Raw genomic sequence first — 22,563 nt, 5'->3', positions numbered from 1 at the left:
GTTGACTCAATTTAATCAATGCTGCGTCAGAACCCAGAGTGAAAAGTCATGTGACAGCAATTTCAAGCCAAGGTTTTATAGCCGTTCGTCTCCTCTCGTTCTGTAACGTGTTGATACGCAACGTCCCAGTCGTTTGCTCATATGTTCCCACTGTTTAAGCCATAAATAACTAAAGAGAACATAACTCTACTAAAGTCTTATAATCCCCCGCACGTGTCTGTGTTTAGCTTTTAGAAAAACACTCGAAAATAAGAACCAGTAGCAGCATTTCAGCTGAGTCATGTTGTGGGCAGGGTCATCGTTTAGAAAGCTCTAAAATGAATCAGTAGGTACTCGGCTTTGTGATACTGGTATCAGCAGGTACTCGGGTTTGTGATACTGGTATCAGCAGGTACTCGGCTTTGTGATACTGGTATCAGCAGGTACTCGGGTTTGTGATACTGGTATCAGCAGGTACTTGGCTTTGTGATACTGGTATCAGAAGGTACTCGGGTTTGTGATACTGGTATCAGTAGGTACTCGGGTTTGTGATACTGGTATCAGCAGGTACTCGGGTTTGTGATACTGGTATCAGTAGGTACTCGGCTTTGTGATACTGGTATCAGCAGGTACTCGGGTTTGTGATACTGGTATCAGCAGGTACTCGCCTTTGTGATACTGGTATCAGTAGGTACTCGGCTTTGTGATACTGGTATCAGCAGGTACTCGCCTTTGTGATACTGGTATCAGTAGGTACTCGGCTTTGTGATACTGGTATCAGCAGGTACTCGGGTTTGTGATACTGGTATCAGCAGGTACTCGGGTTTGTGATACTGGTATCAGTAGGTACTCGGGTTTGTGTGTCAGAAAATGTTATTCAAGTCTTATTTTGTCCACAAATGATTCACGTTTTTGTTATATGAAGCAAAAGAACCAGAAGACATTCACCGTTTAGACGCTGAAAACATCTGGAAACTTGTTTTAATTGTAAAAAAACATCAAAACTGATGAATGAATGATACAATTAGTTGAAGATTTATTTAGTAACCGATTAATAAGTGATTTGTTGTTGCAGCCCTTCTGTTACTTTGCTGTAAACGTCACGAGCTGCTGTTTCTTCACAGATACAAAGTTGCCTGTAGTCGTTATAGTGGTTGCAGCCAGTGTAGAGACTCAGAAGACGGCGTGTCCTGCACACACACAACATTCGCTTGAACTTGGCTGTTGTCACTCAACTTTTCCTGTTTGACAGCTGAAATCATTTGATTAAACTACACTGCGTGGTCCTGTGTCTCACATTTGAAAATCTTTTTAAAAACAAGTCAGATTCTTGCGTCCCATCCGTATTTTATTGGTTACAATATTTTATTAATTGATTCATTAAATGTGAATATTTTCTTTGTTTCTTTGCTCCAGATAACAAAGAAATCATTAAAACTGAACCATTTTGGTTTGTGGACAAAAACAAGACATTTAAGAACATGGTCTGACATTTTATGGACCAAACGAACGATTACTCGATCAATCGTGGAAATAGTCGAGGGAAACGCCCTCGTGTTTTTATAGATTAATTTCTGAACTCGTCTTAACAAAGCCTGATTTCCACAGGCTGCTCCGCTCAGGCAGTGTTGCCTTGACTGAACAAAGCCTCGTTTTTGAAACAGGCCACTGTTGAGCGGTAAAGAATAAGAAAGAAATGTTACGGCGTGATATAAATAGACTACAGAAGCTTAGACTGTGCCAGGTCTTGTGTCTGGTGCCTGTGGAGACAGTAGTAAGACCGGCGTCGCTCCTGCACGTTGGTGTCTCTCTCTCAGAGTCAGGGATTCCCCTCAGCACCGTGACAACCACTTCACAGAGAATATCAGGACTCCTCCTCCTGCTCCTCTCGTCTCTGTTGTCTTACTCCTCGATTCCTCTCCCACTGTGTCTTGTATTTGCTTGCCTCGCTGAGCTTTCCTGGTGTGAGTTTGTCTGTGGGCTGAGCCGCTGACGGTGACCTGCTCAGGCCACAGGGAGGAGGAGGAGGAGGAAGAGGAGGAGGAGGGGGAGGAAGCAAAGTCAGAGATTTCCCTTTTTCACACGTTAGAAAACAGTGGCGTAAAGCAGAGGTCTTCAGGTACTGCGGGGGGGGGGGGCACAAAATGACCCTAACCCCCACTCAAATTTAAATGTCTTCAAATAAACATCATCCATAGATGACTTTAGGATTCACTGTCCCCACTACATGTGTTTAAAAATAAAAACAGAAAGAAGTGTAGACTCCTGCTGTGAGGCTGCTGCAGTACCACTGACAGAGAAAGAGGGAGACAGAGAGCAAGGCTGTAGATAAACCAGTATGTATATGTTAAACCAGTATGTTTGATACCAGAGCATTTACGTTAATATTCTGTACAAACAGGAACCTTCACATGCTTTGGTCCCTACTAAAACGTATAAACCAGTATGTATGTGTCAGGATAAGTCTACGGTGGGACCAAAGCATGTGGACGTCTCTTCTCCAGAGCCTCTTTTTCACCACGGGAAATCGTTTATCCGGGATTTTTGAAAAACCTTGGTGCGTTTCCATCAAAATTACCTGGGGCAAAACTTTCCCTGAAAGAAGCACCTGCTCACAACAAGGGACTTTTCAGGCTCCGTGTTGAAGAACGCTGATTGATTTGTGGAGCACATTTTTGCAGCTGTTTCCATGTTGCCAACTCAGCGACTGTGTCGAGTATTCAGAACTCTTTTTCAAAAAAAGCAACTTGCGACAAATCAAGAGACTTTTTCTGGTTTTCTGAGAGACTTTTGGAGACTCTGACGTGAAAGCACGACTCCTTCTAAAGGTCTTTGCACACCAGAAGGGACAAAAATGCGAATAATCCCATGTACATCAACGCAGTGTGAAAAAACTAATAAAATACCAGGACGAGGAGGAAAAATCTGCATCATGGACTGTCCGAGACCAGAGCAGGTTTCTCTCCAGGCCTGAACGATTTTAATTTGCGATCATTTTGACTGAAATTGCAATTGTGATACGATTTGCGACATCAGAGAGAATGGTCATTACTACCTAACTATTCTCATTTTTCAATTGAATAGCATATTTAAAGTGATTACTGTGTGATATTTGTGCAGATGTTTGTGTATAGGTCAGGACAATATTTATATTTATTATATATTTTATACAATTTAAACAAATATTGTACCTCCTGAGATTTGAAAATTGCAGTAGCCTGTTTTGCAATTTCCTTACAATTTGGATTAACGTAACTTCCGGGACACTGACCCTACTGAGCCGTGTCAGTCAAAAACTAATTAGCCAATGGGGACGCTCTGCTGAAAAACCCCGCCCACCCGAGAGGTTTGTGCCAAAACTGCAAACAAAAAATCAGGGAGCGCAAACGAGAGAGAGCGCAAAAGAGGGAACCGTAAACAAAATAATGTTAATAATTTACACTATTTGACAAATTATTTGATTGTAAGTTATAAGTTTTATTTTTGAAATTAGTTTTATGTTCTCCTATTTTGTTTGTTTCTTTTGGCACAAATCTAATTCCAAATTAATTTGATTTAAATTTTGCTTGATTTAAACCCCACTACAAATGTCTTCTAATTATTTTATGAAGTTGAATAGTTTTTTTCTTGTTTATTAAAAAGAAACGAACACGATGAAGCGATCGGCCGCCGTGTTAAATGCTCCGGCTGTGGTGGAAATGCAAACCACACAGATTATGGGGTTTATAATCCATATCTTTTATATGTTATATTCTGAACAAACATGGAGGCGTTTGTGGACTTTTGTCCCCACTGATGTGAGTTTACCAGTGTGTGTGTGTGTGTGTGTTGTGTAACAGAGATATTTTTGACACTGTGCATTGACTTGAAGCGTAAACTTCACTGCTGCACATTGAGAGGGAAGATTAGTGTGTTGTGAATGGGTGTGTGTGTGTGTGTGTGTGTGGAGACAATAGGCCTCTGAAAGCCTTTTTTTGTCCATGAAACAGGAGATGGATGAATGCTGAACAATGTGAAGTCTGCTGGGAGTGGTGTTTGTGTGTGTGTGTGCGTGTGTGTGTGTGTACACGTGTGTGTGTGTGTACACGTGTGTCAGTGTCCACTCTGCTGTTCCTGCAGCAACAAACGTGTTTGCCTGCCGATCACCTGCTGAGACTCAGTTCAGTGAAAGGTTAGTATAACTAGGCCCGCAGCTCACCATGGTAACCAGCTGTGGACATGTTCCGTCAAACCTCGCCCGTGTCCTGTTATGTTCTTACATATTTTCTCTGTGGCTTTGTGCACCAGCACGTCCACAGCGGGAGGGGTCAGGCTAACCTTCAGCTTCTCTTTGTGCTCAGCTCATCCGTGCACACGTCTGTGACACACTTGTCTGTCTCTTTTCTGCGGGAGTGTCTGTCCGTCTGTCCATGTTTGTGTGTGTGTGTGTGTGTGTGTGTGACCCCTCTGTGACCCCCCTGTATTTCTGTGAGGCAGCTGCTACGTGTCGGTGCAGGTTTCAGTAACCTGTTATTGATAAACGGGACGTTATAACGGCCTTAAGCAAAAAACATTATGGGTGTCACTGTATCGTGACAACGCAGCTCTAGAATGTAGAGATGAACTGATCCACTCCAAAATCATTGGGTTGAATATCGGCAAGATCCAGGAATCCTATAACGTATGCTTCACTATTTGAATGTTTATTTCTTCTACGTGGAAGAAGAAGATTTGTTGGACACAGTTGGAGAATGATGTCTTTGAAATGGCACAAATGTGGTGTTAACAGCTTCATACATTTATAAAAACAATGACTGATTCCTTCACTTAGTGATGTGCGATTTCTCTCCCTTCTATTTTTGTCAGTATCATCCCGAGCTTTTCTTCTGTCATTCTGCCTTTTATCAGTTTGCACAGCAACTCTTCTGAGAATGAAGCTCTTGACCTGTTCGCTGTTTCTATTTCGGGCCGAGTCGGCATGAAACCTAAATGCTGTTTATTTGTTGTCAAGATAAACTCCTCTCGAAAACTCAATAAATAAATAATATTTAAAAAAAAAGATAAACTCCTCTCCACTGTCACATCTTCCCACGTTTAAAGCTTTGCAAACGTCCACTTCTGATCGCAGCTAATTATGTTTCCATGATTCACGTTGTAGAGAGAAGACACAATTCAGCCAGCAAGCCGGCCTCCACCTCGCCTTTTCCCGTGTTGGGCAGGAACCGCAGCAGTGCCGGGCTAGGGCCCGGGCTGGGCTCGGTCTCTGTAGCTGGAGTGGCGGCGGGAGGCGTCCTCGGCCGGCCTTCAACTGCAGGATCCAACTCTTCGACGTCATCCTCGTCCTCCAATCCAAAACTCCTCAAACCAGCCAAAGAGAAGCTGCCAGGCATTCGGAGACCCGCCTACCCTCTCTACAGAATGCTCCAGCCGGACAAGACACAGTGAGTTTCACTGGATTACATTCGGTATCGTACTGTGTGTTGCTTAAGTTTCACAAAAATGGCATTCGTTGTCACCTTTTGTAGCACATTTAAAACCAAGCAACACTACAATAGTCACTGTAGCACCAGGGATGTTTGGGTTAAAAAGCTTCAAAAAGCCAAAGAAAACCGTGTTTCTCACGTCTTCACAGCTCCAGGGCAGCAACTGCAAAAGCTTTGTCACCTTTTGTCTTAAGCCTAGACTTTGGGACATGCACTATATGGACAAAAGTATTGGGACGCCGGACAATGTCGTGAGACGAATCACAACCCAACGTTCAGTGACTGTGTCAGAGGACGTTACTCAACGATTCTTAAATCGACTGATTCTAATGATTCAGTTACACTGAAAAACAACAAGTCACTAGTTTGTGTGTTTGTGTGACGTGTAAAACCACGTCATCGCGGCAGTTTCACGCAGCCGCGTTTTGACGGCTCCGCCCACACTGAGGAGGAGCCTATGAAGTCATGGAAAACAACGTGACTGATACCAAACCGAGTAGAGCCGAGCCGTGTTGTGCTGGAACTGGGTAATGGAAAAGCGCCAATAGTGTATAATAGTAGTTTTAAACTAAATCCTGAACCAAACAGGAAAGAAGTGCATGAGGTTTCACAGTGAGTTGATCTAACATGAGAGGCATTTAAAGACCCTGGTTCATTTCATCACTTCCACTGTCGTATTGAGCTTAGACGAGTGAGCAGCTTCTGGAAACCTCTTATACACACATGAAGACCACCTACTAAATGCTGTCCACTGCTGCCATCTTGTGGTAACTTAGGCACCACAAGTTAAGTTGTCACTGGAGGAGAAAGATTGGTTTTTAGAAATGTGATCACTGATAAAACATTAGTTTTCTGTCTTTTAATATATTACAAATAGTCGCAGTTGGAGTTAAAATCAGGGAATAATCAGAGCGTGAGTGACAGTGTAAAAAACCACAACTGAACTATAGCTGAATTTGACCATTTCATTGTTTCTAACACACGTGAAATATCCTTCATTGAACAATAAAAAGCCAAAGAAATATATGAGGGATTTTCTGGTAATATTAAGTGTATTTTAACAATAGATTATATTTTATTTTAGTGTGTTTCAGTGAATTGCTGCTCTCACAAACATCTCAAAAGAATCCAGAGAAACAACCTGTGTGCAGCTTTATATCCACATATGTCTCATATATATACCAGGATATAAAAATATACAAATATCCAGATATTACTGATGAGCCATATCGCCCAGCCTTACAGAAATATTGATTTCGACACCCACGGGGACATCCACGTGTTGCAGTGGACAAAGAGAATAGAAATAGAACACAATTCTATCCAATCCAATCCAACTTGATTTCCATAGCACATTTAAAAACAGAGAGTTGACCAAACTGTGACGATGGGACTGATAATCTGTTTCAAACAATGTTAAACCTTTAAATTCTTAGATATATGTATATTTTTGATAAGTGATGGATCATATTAGCTCCGTGTTTTGTCCTCCCAGCTCCACTCATACATGCACATCTGTCTCCTACCATGCGTTTGTCACCGGCTCAGTGTTTCTAACTCTCAGCTTCCTCCTCGCTGCCCTCTTCATCTCTGGAACCTTGTCTTGCAGCCTCACCCCGGCTGTCAAGGTGGAGAAGATGCACCTGAGGGTGGACTCGTCAGCTAAGCTGGTGCAGGCCCTACCTGCTCCCACCACCACCACCACCACCACCACCTCCACCACCTCATCCTCCTCCTCCACATCCTCCTCTAGCACCACTGTGAGCTCCAACACTACCACCATCACCACCACCACCAACTCCACCTCCTCCTCCTCCTCCTCCTCTTCTTCATCAGCCCTTAAACCAGGCCTTAACTGTCCCTCCATACCAAAGCCTCAATTACTGGTTCCGGGTCAGATTCCCAATGGCAAGGGCCACCTGCTGGACAAGAAGCAGGACAGCAGCAGCAGTGCCAGTAGCAGACGCCACCTCAGCAAGAGAGTGACAGGTGAGCTGGATTTCAAACTGATCTGATTTACACATTTCATTAAGAAATTTCTGTGGCTAAAACACGACGACACGTCTTCCAGAACATAAACATGTTGAGTAACACTTCTCTGCTCGTGTTGTGTCTTCAGAGCGTGAGTTCAACGCAGATCTCCACTGTGGCGTCATGGATATAACGGCTCGGAAACCATGCACAAGATCTCTAACATGCAAGGTAACCAGGCTGTTTGTTGTTGTACAGTAGATGCACATAATTCAGATGATTCCAGGTCTGATTCCAATTCTGCTCATCCACTCAAATTTTTTGACTCATTGTTATTTAAATATTGTGATTAATATCGTATTGTGACGTAGATATTGTGAATAATATCATATCATGACTTAAATATCATAATAATATTGTATTGTGACTTAAATATCGTAATAAATATTGTATTGTGAATTAAATATCGTGATAATGTTGTATAGTGACTTAAATATCGTGATTAATATCGTATCATGACTTAGAGATTGTGATCATCTCGTATGGTGGTCTCTCATAGTCCAAAGCCTTTAAGTTGCACTTTAAATTTTATCTACTGATATGACAGGAAATAGACAACATATATTCCTTCTCATTTTACATTACAATTTTTTCAATACAAAATACAGTCTCTGTGTTGATATTTAATGTAAGTTTAAAGCTCTGGCTGAGTCTCAGCATATAATATATAATTTATGTAACATGTAATGGACGTCTCACGTCCCACAGTGTAATGGTGGTGGGGTTTTAATATGTTTTGTGACCTATGTTTTGCTCACAAAGATGTTATTTTAGTTTTTTAATAAGAATGGAGGTTATTATACCTATAACCTCTCCGATGTCACCACAGACACATTCCTTAAGCCAGCGGAGGGCGGTGCCAGGGCGGCGGAAACGCTTTGACACGTTGCTGGCGGAGCACAAGAACAGAACAAGGGAGCGGGACAGGGAGAGAGAGCTCCACCCACCCCATTCCCAGCAAACCCTCCCTCTCAGGGACCCACACCCCGCCTCCCACCCTGCCACTGCCCATGACCCCAACCAGGTGGCTCATGGCAACGGCCCCGCCCCAGACGCCACTAAGCCTTTGCCGCTCGGCAAACCCAAGTTTCACAGCCTTGGTCTTCCACGGTAAGTACTTTGTATGTTTGACATATACGACAATATGACACTTTTAGAATCGGTTCAGACCTGGTATGAAAGTTGCTGTTCACACACACACACACACACACACACACACACATACTCAAACATGAGACAAACTTGACATAAATTTGACACAAACAGAGAAACATGACACAAAAGTGATACAAACGTGACAAACAAACAGAAATGTGACAGAGACACACTCAAACAGGACACACAAATGTAACACAAATATGTGACACACACAAACACAACACAAACCGAAGTGTGACACACAAACGTGACACAAACAGAAATGTGACAGAGACACACACAAACGTGACACAAACATGTGACACACACAAACAACACAAACAGAAATGTGACACACAAACAGAAATGTGTCATACAAACGTGACACAAACAGAAATGTGACACACTAACAGAAATGTGACAGTGATACATTAAAACAGGACACACAAACGTGACACAAACATGTGACACACACAAACACAACACAAACCGAAGTGTGACACACAAACAGAAATGTGACAAACAAACAGAAATGTGACAGAGACACACTCAAACAGGACACACAAACCGAAATGTGACAGTGATACATTAAAACAGGACACACAAACGTGACACAAACATGTGACACACACACAAACACAACACAAACCGAAATGTGACAAACAAACAGAAATGTGTCATACAAATGTGACACAAACAGAAATGTGACAGAGCCACACTCAAACAGGACACACAAACGTGACACAAACATGTGACACACACAAACAGAAATGTGTCATACAAACGTGACACAAACAGAAATGTGACACACAAAAATGCGACCACACAATCAAAAACGTGACAGACACACACACAGCAGTGTGGACACTCGTAAATGAAAAGACTTCTTTAACAGTTGTTTTTTACATTTCTATATTGAACCCACTTCTCTGTCTCGCAGACTGAACAGCAGTCACGGCAGCGGCCCCCCCGCTGACCCTGCAGTCGTCCACGAGTCGCCGCACCATCCCCAAACGAACCCCGACGGGTTTTCACGACCCTCCAGCGACGAGGGCGAGAACGAGGAGCGAGAGGACAACGCTGACAAACTGGACTGTCACTATTCAGGTTATCACCCTCGACCGGCAGCTGTGAGTGTTTTTAGTTGTTTTTCTTTTTTTATTCCTGCTGAGCCGCACGTGTCTGTCTCTTCACGGAGGCTTAACGTTGTTGTGATCTGTCCTCAGTTCTGTACGTTTGGAAGTCGACTGCTCGCGAGAGGCTTTTACTCGTTCGATCGGCGATGGGACAAAGTGCGATGTGCTCTGACCACAATGATGGACAAGCACGTCAACTCCCAGATGTGGAAGTAAGTCTTTCACAGGCAGTAGATGTGTGAATATATGTATTTTCAAAACAAAAGCAGGATGATATTGATCTTATTTTGAATTATCAAGTATCTGTGGAAGTTTTCGTAACACTGTGCAGGGCTTCCATGGGTACTTGAAAGTTTTTAATTTAGATCTTTTTTTTCAAGGCCCTTGAAAGTGTTTGAAAGTCGCCCCCAAAAATAGACATGGGAAAGTGCTTGAGTTTTGTGCAAGAAATAAGTGAAGTTTAGACATACTAAACTATGACGTTTTTGTCAAATTTTGGACGACATACTAAACTATGACGTTTTTGTCAAATTTTGGACGACATACTAAACTATGACGTTTTTGTCAAATTTTAAACGACATACTAAACTATGACGTTTTTGTCAAATTTTGGACGACATACTAAACTATGACGTTTTTGTCAAATTTTGGACGACATACTAAACTATGACGTTTTTGTCAAATTTTAAACGACATACTAAACTATGACGTTTTTGTCAAATTTTGGACGGCATACTAAACTATGACGTTTTTGTCAAATTTTGGACGACATACTAAACTATGACGTTTTTGTCAAATTTTGGACGACATACTAAACTATGACGTTTTTGTCAAATTTAGAACGACATACTAAAGTATTACGTTTTGTCAAATTTTGGACGACATACTAAACTATGACATTTTTGTCAAATTTTGGACGACATACTAAACTATGACGTTTTTGTCAAATTTTAAACGACATACTGAAGTATGACGTTTTGTCAAATTTTGGACGACATACTAAACTATGACGTTTTTGTCAAATTTTGGACGACATACTAAACTATGACGTTTTTGTCAAATTTTGGACGACATACTAAACTTTGACGTTTTGGTGACTTTTGGACGACATACTAAACTATGACGTTTTTGTCAAATTTTGGACGACATACTAAACTACGACGTTTTTGTCAAATTTTGAACGACATACTAAACTACGACGTTTTTGTCAAATTTTGGACGACATACTAAACTTTGACGTTTTGGTGACTTTTTGGACGACATACTAAACTGACGTTTTTGTCAAATTTTGGACGACATACTAAACTATGACGTTTTTGTCAAATTTTGGACGACATACTATACTATGATGTTTTTGTCAAATTTTGGACGACATACTAAACTATGACGTTTTTGTCAAATTTTGGACGACATACTAAACTATGACGTTTTGGTCAAATTTTGGACGACATACTAAACTATGACGTTTTTGTCAAATTTTAAACGACATACTAAACTATGACGTTTTTGTCAAATTTTGGACGACATACTAAACTATGACGTTTTTGTCAAATTTTGGACGACATACTAAACTATGACGTTTTTGTCAAATTTTGGACGACATACTAAACTATGACGTTTTTGTCAAATTTAGAACGACATACTAAAGTATTACGTTTTGTCAAATTTTGGACGACATACTAAACTATGACATTTTTGTCAAATTTTGGACGACATAATAAACTATGACGTTTTTGTCAAATTTTAAACGACATACTGAAGTATGACGTTTTGTCAAATTTTGGACGACATACTAAACTATGACGTTTTTGTCAAATTTTGGACGACATACTAAACTATGACGTTTTTGTCAAATTTTGGACGACATACTAAACTTTGACGTTTTGGTGACTTTTGGACGACATACTAAACTATGACGTTTTTGTCAAATTTTGGACGACATACTAAACTACGACGTTTTTGTCAAATTTTGAACGACATACTAAACTACGACGTTTTTGTCAAATTTTGGACGACATACTAAACTTTGACGTTTTGGTGACTTTTTGGACGACATACTAAACTGACGTTTTTGTCAAATTTTGGACGACATACTAAACTATGACGTTTTTGTCAAATTTTGGACGACATACTATACTATGATGTTTTTGTCAAATTTTGGACGACATACTAAACTATGACGTTTTTGTCAAATTTTGGACGACATACTAAACTTTGACGTTTTGGTGACTTTTGGACGACATACTAAACTATGACGTTTTTGTCAAATTTTGGACGACATACTAAACTACGACGTTTTTGTCAAATTTTGGACGACATACTAAACTATGACGTTTTTGTCAAATTTAGAACGACATACTAAACTATGAAATTTTTATCAAATTTTGGACAACATACTAAAGTATGACGTTTTTGTCAAATTTTGGACGACATACTAAACTATGACGTTTTTGTCAAATTTTGGACGACATACTAAACTATGACGTTTTTGTCAAATTTTGGACGACATACTAAACTATGACATTTTTGTCAAATTTTGGACGACATACTAAACTATGACGTTTTTGTCAAATTTTAAACGACATACTGAAGTATGACGTTTTGTCAAATTTTGGACGACATACTAAACTATGACGTTTTTGTCAAATTTTAAACGACATACTAAACTATGACGTTTTTGTCAAATTTTGGACGACATACTAAACTATGACGTTTTTGTCAAATTTTGGACGACATACTAAACTATGACGTTTTTGTCAAATTTTGGACGACATACTAAACTATGACGTTTTTGTCAAATTTAGAACGACATACTAAAGTATTACGTTTTGTCAAATTTTGGACGACATACTAAACTATGACATTTTTGTCAAATTTTGGACGACATACTAAACTATGACGTTTTTGTCAAATTTTAAACGACATACTGAAGTATGACGTTTTGTCAAATTTTGGACGACATACTAAACTATGACGTTTTTGTCAAATTTTGGACGACATACTAAACTATGACGTTTTTGTCAAATTTTGGACGACATACTAAACTACGACGTTTTTGTCAAATTTTGAACGACATACTAAACTACGACGTTTTTGTCAAATTTTGGACGACATACTAAACTTTGACGTTTTGGTGACTTTTTGGACGACATACTAAACTGACGTTTTTGTCAAATTTTGGACGACATACTAAACTATGACGTTTTTGTCAAATTTTGGACGACATACTATACTATGATGTTTTTGTCAAATTTTGGACGACATACTAAACTATGACGTTTTTGTCAAATTTTGGACGACATACTAAACTTTGACGTTTTGGTGACTTTTGGACGACATACTAAACTATGACGTTTTTGTCAAATTTTGGACGACATACTAAACTACGACGTTTTTGTCAAATTTTGGACGACATACTAAACTATGACGTTTTTGTCAAATTTAGAACGACATACTAAACTATGAAATTTTTATCAAATTTTGGACAACATACTAAAGTATGACGTTTTTGTCAAATTTTGGACGACATACTAAACTATGACGTTTTTGTCAAATTTTGGACGACATACTAAACTATGACGTTTTTGTCAAATTTTGGACGACATACTAAACTATGACGTTTTTGTCAAATTTTGGACGACATACTAAACTATGACGTTTTGGTGACTTTTTGGACGACATACTAAACTATGACGTTTTTGTCAAATTTTGGACGACATACTAAACTATGACGTTTTTGTCAAATTTTGGACGACATACTAAACTATGACGTTTTTGTCAAATTTTGGACGACATACTAAACTATGACGTTTTTGTCAAATTTTGGACGACATACTAAACTATGACGTTTTTGTTAAATTTAGAACGACATACTAAACTATGACGTTTTGGTGACTTTTTGGACGACATACTAAACTATGACATCTTTGTCAAATTTTGGACAACATACTAAACTATGACGTTTTTGTCAAATTTTAAACGACATACTAAAGTATGACGTTTTGTCAAATTTTGGACGGCATACTAAACTATGACATTTGGGTCAAATTTTGGACGACATACTAAACTATGATGTTTTTGTCAAATTTTGGACGACATACTAAACTATGACATTTGGGTCAAATTTTGGACGACATACTAAACTATGACGTTTTTGGCAAATTTAGAACGACATACTAAAGTATGATGTTTTTGTCAAATTTTGGACGACATACTAAACTATGACATTTGGGTCAAATTTTGGACGACATACTTATTAATATGATGTTTTTGTCAAATTTTGGACGGCATACTAAACTATGACATTTGGGTCAAATTTTGGACGACATACTAAACTATGATGTTTTTGTCAAATTTTGGACGACATACTAAACTATGACATTTGGGTCAAATTTTGGACGACATACTAAACTATGACGTTTTTGTCAAATTTTGGAAAACATACTAAACTATGACGTTTTGATGACTTTTTGGATGACATACTAAACTATGACGTTTTTGTCAAATTTTGGACGACATACTAAACTATGACGTTTTTGTCAAATTTAGAACGACATACTAAACTATGACATTTTTGTCAAATTTTGGACGACATACTAAACTATGACGTTTTTGTCAAATTTTGGACGACATACTAAACTATGACGTTTTGGTGACTTTTTGGACGACATACTAAACTATGACATCTTTGTCAAATTTTGGACAACATACTAAACTATGACGTTTTTGTCAAATTTTAAACGACATACTAAAGTATGACGTTTTGTCAAATTTTGGACGGCATACTAAACTATGACATTTGGGTCAAATTTTGGACGACATACTAAACTATGATGTTTTTGTCAAATTTTGGACGACATACTAAACTATGACATTTGGGTCAAATTTTGGACGACATACTAAACTATGACGTTTTTGGCAAATTTAGAACGACATACTAAAGTATGATGTTTTTGTCAAATTTTGGACGACATACTAAACTATGACATTTGGGTCAAATTTTGGACGACATACTTATTAATATGATGTTTTTGTCAAATTTTGGACGGCATACTAAACTATGACATTTGGGTCAAATTTTGGACGACATACTAAACTATGATGTTTTTGTCAAATTTTGGACGACATACTAAACTATGACATTTGGGTCAAATTTTGGACGACATACTAAACTATGACGTTTTTGTCAAATTTTGGAAAACATACTAAACTATGACGTTTTGATGACTTTTTGGATGACATACTAAACTATGACGTTTTTGTCAAATTTTGGACGACATACTAAACTATGACGTTTTTGTCAAATTTAGAACGACATACTAAACTATGACATTTTTGTCAAATTTTGGACGACATACTAAACTATGACGTTTTTGTCAAATTTTGGACGACATACTAAACTATGACGTTTTTGTCAAATTTAGAAAGACATACTAAAGTATTACGTTTTGTCAAATTTTGGACGACATACTAAACTATGACGTTTTGGTCAAATTTTGGACGACATACTAAACTATGACGTTTTTGTCAAATTTAGAACGACATACTAAAGTATTACGTTTTGTCAAATTTTGGACGACATACTAAACTATGACATTTTTGTCAAATTTTGGACGACATACTAAACTATGACGTTTTTGTCAAATTTTAAACGACATACTGAAGTATGACGTTTTGTCAAATTTTGGACGACATACTAAACTATGACGTTTTTGTCAAATTTTGGACGACATACTAAACTATGACGTTTTTGTCAAATTTTGGACGACATACTAAACTTTGACGTTTTGGTGACTTTTGGACGACATACTAAACTATGACGTTTTTGTCAAATTTTGGACGACATACTAAACTACGACGTTTTTGTCAAATTTTGAACGACATACTAAACTATGACGTTTTTGTCAAATTTTGGACGACATACTAAACTTTGACGTTTTGGTGACTTTTGGACGACATACTAAACTATGACGTTTTTGTCAAATTTTGGACGACATACTAAACTACGACGTTTTTGTCAAATTTTGGACGACATACTAAACTATGAGGTTTTTGTCAAATTTAGAACGACATACTAAACTATGAAATTTTTATCAAATTTTGGACAACATACTAAAGTATGACGTTTTTGTCAAATTTTGGACGACATACTAAACTATGACGTTTTTGTCAAATTTTGGACGACATACTAAACTTTGACGTTTTGGTGACTTTTGGACGACATACTAAACTATGACGTTTTTGTCAAATTTTGGACGACATACTAAACTACGACGTTTTTGTCAAATTTTGAACGACATACTAAACTACGACTTTTGTCAAATTTTGGACGACATACTAAACTTTGACGTTTTGGTGACTTTTTGGACGACATACTAAACTGACGTTTTTGTCAAATTTTGGACAACATACTAAACTATGACGTTTTTGTCAAATTTTGGACGACATACTATACTATGACGTTTTTGTCAAATTTTGGACGACATACTAAACTATGATGTTTTTGTCAAATTTTGGACGACATACTAAACTATGACATTTGGGTCAAATTTTGGACGACATACTAAACTATGACGTTTTTGGCAAATTTAGAACGACATACTAAAGTATGATGTTTTTGTCAAATTTTGGACGACATACTAAACTATGACATTTGGGTCAAATTTTGGACGACATACTTATTAATATGATGTTTTTGTCAAATTTTGGACGGCATACTAAACTATGACATTTGGGTCAAATTTTGGACGACATACTAAACTATGATGTTTTTGTCAAATTTTGGACGACATACTAAACTATGACATTTGGGTCAAATTTTGGACGACATACTAAACTATGACGTTTTTGTCAAATTTTGGAAAACATACTAAACTATGACGTTTTGATGACTTTTTGGATGACATACTAAACTATGACGTTTTTGTCAAATTTTGGACGACATACTAAACTATGACGTTTTTGTCAAATTTAGAACGACATACTAAACTATGACATTTTTGTCAAATTTTGGACGACATACTAAACTATGACGTTTTTGTCAAATTTTGGACGACATACTAAACTATGACGTTTTTGTCAAATTTTGGACGACATACTAAACTACGACGTTTTTGTCAAATTTTGGACGACATACTAAACTATGACGTTTTTGTCAAATTTTGGACGACATACTAAACTATGACGTTTTTGTCAAATTTTGGACGACATACTAAACTATGACGTTTTTGTCAAATTTTGGACGACATACTAAACTATGACGTTTTTGTCAAATTTTGGACGACATACTAAACTATGACGTTTTTGTCAAATTTTGGACGACATACTAAACTATGACGTTTTTGTCAAATTTTTGACGACATACTAAACTATGACGTTTTTGTCAAATTTTAAACGACATACTAAAGTATGACGTTTTGTCAAATTTTGGACGACATACTAAACTATGACATTTGGGTCAAATTTTGGACGACATACTTAACTATGATGTTTTTGTCAAATTTTGGACGGCATACTAAACTATGACATTTGGGTCAAATTTTGGACGACATACTAAACTATGATGTTTTTGTCAAATTTTGGACAACATACTAAACTATGACGTTTTTGTCAAATTTTGGAAAACATACTAAACTATGACGTTTTGATGACTTTTTGGAACGACATACTAAAGTATGATGTTTTTGTCAAATTTTGGACGACATACTAAACTATGACATTTGGGTCAAATTTTGGACGACATACTTAATATGATGTTTTTGTCAAATTTTGGACGACATACTAAACTATGACGTTTTTGTCAAATTTTGGACGACATACTAAACTATGACGTTTTTGTCAAATTTTGGACGACATACTAAACTATGACGTTTTTGTCAAATTTTGGACGACATACTAAACTATGACGTTTTTGTCAAATTTAGAACGACATACTAAACTATGACGTTTTTGTCAAATTTTGGACGACATACTAAACTATGACGTTTTTGTCAAATTTTAAACGACATACTAAACTATGACGTTTTTGTCAAATTTTGGACGACATACTAAACTATGACGTTTTTGTCAAATTTTGGACGACATACTAAACTATGACGTTTTTGTCAAATTTTAAACGACATACTAAACTATGACGTTTTTGTCAAATTTTGGACGACATACTAAACTATGACGTTTTTGTCAAATTTTGGACGACATACTAAACTATGACGTTTTTGTCAAATTTAGAACGACATACTAAACTATGACATTTTTGTCAAATTTTGGACGACATACTAAACTATGACGTTTTTGTCAAATTTTGGACGACATACTAAACTATGACGTTTTTGTCAAATTTTGGACAACATACTAAACTATGACGTTTTTGTCAAATTTTGGACGACATACTAAACTATGACGTTTTTGTCAAATTTAGAACGACATACTAAACTATGACGTTTTTGTCAAATTTTGGACGACATACTAAACTATGACGTTTTTGTCAGATTTTAAACGACATACTAAACTATGACGTTTTTGTCAAATTTTGGACGACATACTAAACTATGACGTTTTTGTCAAATTTTGGACGACATACTAAACTATGACGTTTTTGTCAAATTTTAAACGACATACTAAACTATGACGTTTTTGTCAAATTTTAAACGACATACTAAACTATGACGTTTTTGTCAAATTTTGGACGACATACTAAACTATGACGTTTTTGTCAAATTTTGGACGACATACTAAACTATGACGTTTTTGTCAAATTTAGAACGACATACTAAACTATGACGTTTTTGTCAAATTTTGGACGACATACTAAACTATGACGTTTTTGTCAAATTTTGGACGACATACTAAACTATGACGTTTTTGTCAAATTTTGGAAGACATACTAAACTATGACGTTTTTGTCAAATTTTGGAAGACATACTAAACTATGACGTTTTGGTGACTTTTTGGACGACATACTAAACTATGACGTTTTTGTCAAATTTTGGACGACATACTAAACTATGACGTTTTTGTCAAATTTTGGACGACATACTAAACTATGACGTTTTTGTCAAATTTTGGACGACATATTAAACTATGACGTTTTTGTCAAATTTTGGAAGACATACTAAACTATGACGTTTTGGTGACTTTTTGGACGACATACTAAACTATGACGTTTTTGTCAAATTTTGGACGACATATTAAACTATGACGTTTTGGTGACTTTTTGGACGACATATTAAACTATGACGTTTTGGTGACTTTTTGGACGACATACTAAACTATGACGTTTTTGTCAAATTTTGGACGACATACTAAACTATGACGTTTTTGTCAAATTTTGGACAACATACTAAACTATGACGTTTTTGTCAAATTTTGGACGACATACTAAACTATGACGTTTTTGTCAAATTTTGGACAACATACTAAACTATGACGTTTTTGTCAAATTTTGGACGACATACTAAACTATGACGTTTTTGTCAAATTTTGGACGACATACTAAACTATGACATCTTTGTCAAATTTTGGACGACATACTAAACTATGACGTTTTTGTCAAATTTTGGACGGCATACTAAACTATGACATTTGGGTCAAATTTTGGACGACATACTAAACTATGATGTTTTTGTCAAATTTTGGACAACATACTAAACTATGACATTTGGGTCAAATTTTGGACGACATACTAAACTATGACGTTTTTGTCAAATTTTGGAAAACATACTAAACTATGATGTTTTTGTCAAATTTTGGACGACATACTAAACTATGACGTTTTTGTCAAATTTAGAACGACATACTAAACTATGAATTTTTTATCAAATTTTGGACAACATACTAAACTATGACGTTTTTGTCAAATTTTGGACGACATACTAAACTATGACGTTTTTGTCAAATTTTGGACGGCATACTAAACTATGACATTTGGGTCAAATTTTGGACGACATACTAAACTATGATGTTTTTGTCAAATTTTGGACAACATACTAAACTATGACATTTGGGTCAAATTTTGGACGACATACTAAACTATGACGTTTTTGTCAAATTTTGGAAAACATACTAAACTATGATGTTTTTGTCAAATTTTGGACGACATACTAAACTATGACGTTTTTGTCAAATTTAGAACGACATACTAAACTATGAATTTTTTATCAAATTTTGGACAACATACTAAACTATGACGTTTTTGTCAAATTTTGGACGACATACTAAACTATGACGTTTTTGGACGACATACTAAACTATGACGTTTTGGTGACTTTTTGGACGACATACTAAACTATGACGTTTTTGTCAAATTTTGGACGACATACTAAACTATGACGTTTTGGTGACTTTTTGGACGACATACTAAACTATGACGTTTTTGTCAAATTTTGGACGACATACTATGACATTTTTGTCAAATTTTGGACGACATATTAAACAATGAAGTTTTGGTGACTTTTTGGACGACATACTAAACTATGACGTTTTTGTCAAATTTTGGACGACATACTAAACTATGACGTTTTTGTCAAATTTTGGACGACATACTAAACTATGACGTTTTTGTCAAATTTTGGAAAACATACTAAACCATGACGTTTTGATGACTTTTTGGATGACATACTAAACTATGACGTTTTTGTCAAATTTTGGACGACATACTAAACTATGACGTTTTTGTCAAATTTAGAACGACATACTAAACTATGACGTTTTGGTGACTTTTTGGACGACATACTAAACTATGACATCTTTGTCAAATTTTGGACAACATACTAAACTATGACGTTTTTGTCAAATTTTAAACGACATACTAAAGTATGACGTTTTGTCAAATTTTGGACGGCATACTAAACTATGACATTTGGGTCAAATTTTGGACGACATACTAAACTATGATGTTTTTGTCAAATTTTGGACGACATACTAAACTATGACATTTGGGTCAAATTTTGGACGACATACTAAACTATGACGTTTTTGTCAAATTTTGGAAAACATACTAAACTATGATGTTTGTGTCAAATTTTGGACGACATACTAAACTATGACGTTTTTGTCAAATTTTGGAAAACATACTAAACTATGACGTTTTGATGACTTTTTGGATGACATACTAAACTATGACGTTTTTGTCAAATTTTGGACGACATACTAAACTATGACGTTTTTGTCAAATTTAGAACGACATACTAAACTATGACGTTTTTGTCAAATTTTGGACGACATACTAAACTATGACGTTTTTGTCAAATTTTGGAAGACATACTAAACTATGACGTTTTTGTCAAATTTTGGAAGACATACTAAACTATGACGTTTTGGTGACTTTTTGGACGACATACTAAACTATGACGTTTTTGTCAAATTTTGGACGACATACTAAACTATGACGTTTTTGTCAAATTTTGGACGACATACTAAACTATGACGTTTTTGTCAAATTTTGGACGACATACTAAACTATGACGTTTTTGTCAAATTTTGGAAGACATACTAAACTATGACGTTTTGGTGACTTTTTGGACGACATACTAAACTATGACGTTTTTGTCAAATTTTGGACGACATATTAAACTATGACGTTTTGGTGACTTTTTGGACGACATATTAAACTATGACGTTTTGGTGACTTTTTGGACGACATACTAAACTATGACGTTTTTGTCAAATTTTGGACGACATACTAAACTATGACGTTTTTGTCAAATTTTGGACGACATACTAAACTATGACGTTTTTGTCAAATTTTAAACGACATACTAAAGTATGACGTTTTGTCAAATTTTGGACGACATACTAAACTATGACATTTGGGTCAAATTTTGGACGACATACTAAACTATGTTTTTGTCAAATTTTAAACGACATACTAAACTATGACGTTTTTGTCAAATTTTAAACGACATACTAAACTATGACGTTTTTGTCAAATTTTGGACGACATACTAAACTATGACGTTTTTGTCAAATTTTGGACGACATACTAAACTATGACGTTTTTGTCAAATTTAGAACGACATACTAAACGATGACGTTTTTGTCAAATTTAGAACGACATACTAAACTATGACGTTTTTGTAAAATTTTGGACGACATACTAAACTATGACATTTTTGTCAAATTTTAAACGACATACTAAAGTATGACGTTTTGTCAAATTTTGGACGACATACTAAACTATGACATTTGGGTCAAATTTTGGACGACCTACTAAACTATGACGTTTTTGTCAAATTTTGGACGACATACTAAACTGACGTTTTTGTCAAATTTTAAACGACATACTAAACTATGACGTTGTAGTCAAATTTTGGACGACATACTAAACTGACGTTTTTGTCAAATTTTGGACGGCATACTAAGCTATGACGATTTTAGTGACTTTTTGGACGACATACTAAGCTATGACGTTTTTGTCAAATCTTGGATGACATACTAAATTATGACATTTTACTCTACGACCTGAGTGGCACGGTGGCTTAGTGGTTAAGACAGGTACCTTATTTGTGAAAGACAACATGATGGCAATGGTTGAAGTTTGACTCCACCGCTGGCTCATTGTTGGTGGATAGCTGATTCCATTGTAAGTTGCTTTGGATAAAAACGTCTGCTAAATACTAAAGTATTAAGTTTTTGTCAAATTTTGGACGACATACTGAGCTATGACGTTTTGGTGCTTTTAGGACGACATACTAAACTATGACATTGTACTGTAAGACCTGAGTGGCATGGTGGCTTAGTGGTTAAGACAGGTACCTTATTTGTGAAAGACAACATGGTCGCAATAGTTGCAAGTTCGACTCCACCCCCGGCTAATTGTTGGT

General features: G+C 36.5%; 1 protein-coding gene across 4 annotated transcripts in view; it reads left to right on the top strand.

Moving 5' to 3' along the window:
- LOC131460384 (ataxin-7) overlaps window positions 1-22,563 on the top strand; it is a 55,474-nt gene that overhangs the window by 22,798 nt on the left and 10,113 nt on the right. For all 4 annotated transcript variants that reach the window (XM_058630820.1, XM_058630819.1, XM_058630821.1 and 1 more), the window contains exons 6-11: window positions 5,117-5,399; window positions 7,051-7,430; window positions 7,561-7,643; window positions 8,302-8,582; window positions 9,550-9,739; window positions 9,836-9,957. In XM_058630820.1, coding sequence (XP_058486803.1) covers window positions 5,117-5,399; window positions 7,051-7,430; window positions 7,561-7,643; window positions 8,302-8,582; window positions 9,550-9,739; window positions 9,836-9,957 — 1,339 coding nt within the window. The remainder of the gene's footprint in view (window positions 1-5,116; window positions 5,400-7,050; window positions 7,431-7,560; window positions 7,644-8,301; window positions 8,583-9,549; window positions 9,740-9,835; window positions 9,958-22,563) is intronic.

This window comes from Solea solea, chromosome 6, assembly GCF_958295425.1.
Source record: "Solea solea chromosome 6, fSolSol10.1, whole genome shotgun sequence".
In the NCBI taxonomy this organism is placed as follows: Eukaryota; Metazoa; Chordata; class Actinopteri; order Pleuronectiformes; family Soleidae; genus Solea; species Solea solea.
Note: the sequence above shows the minus strand (reverse complement) of the source record. Positions and strands in the feature narration are given on the sequence as shown.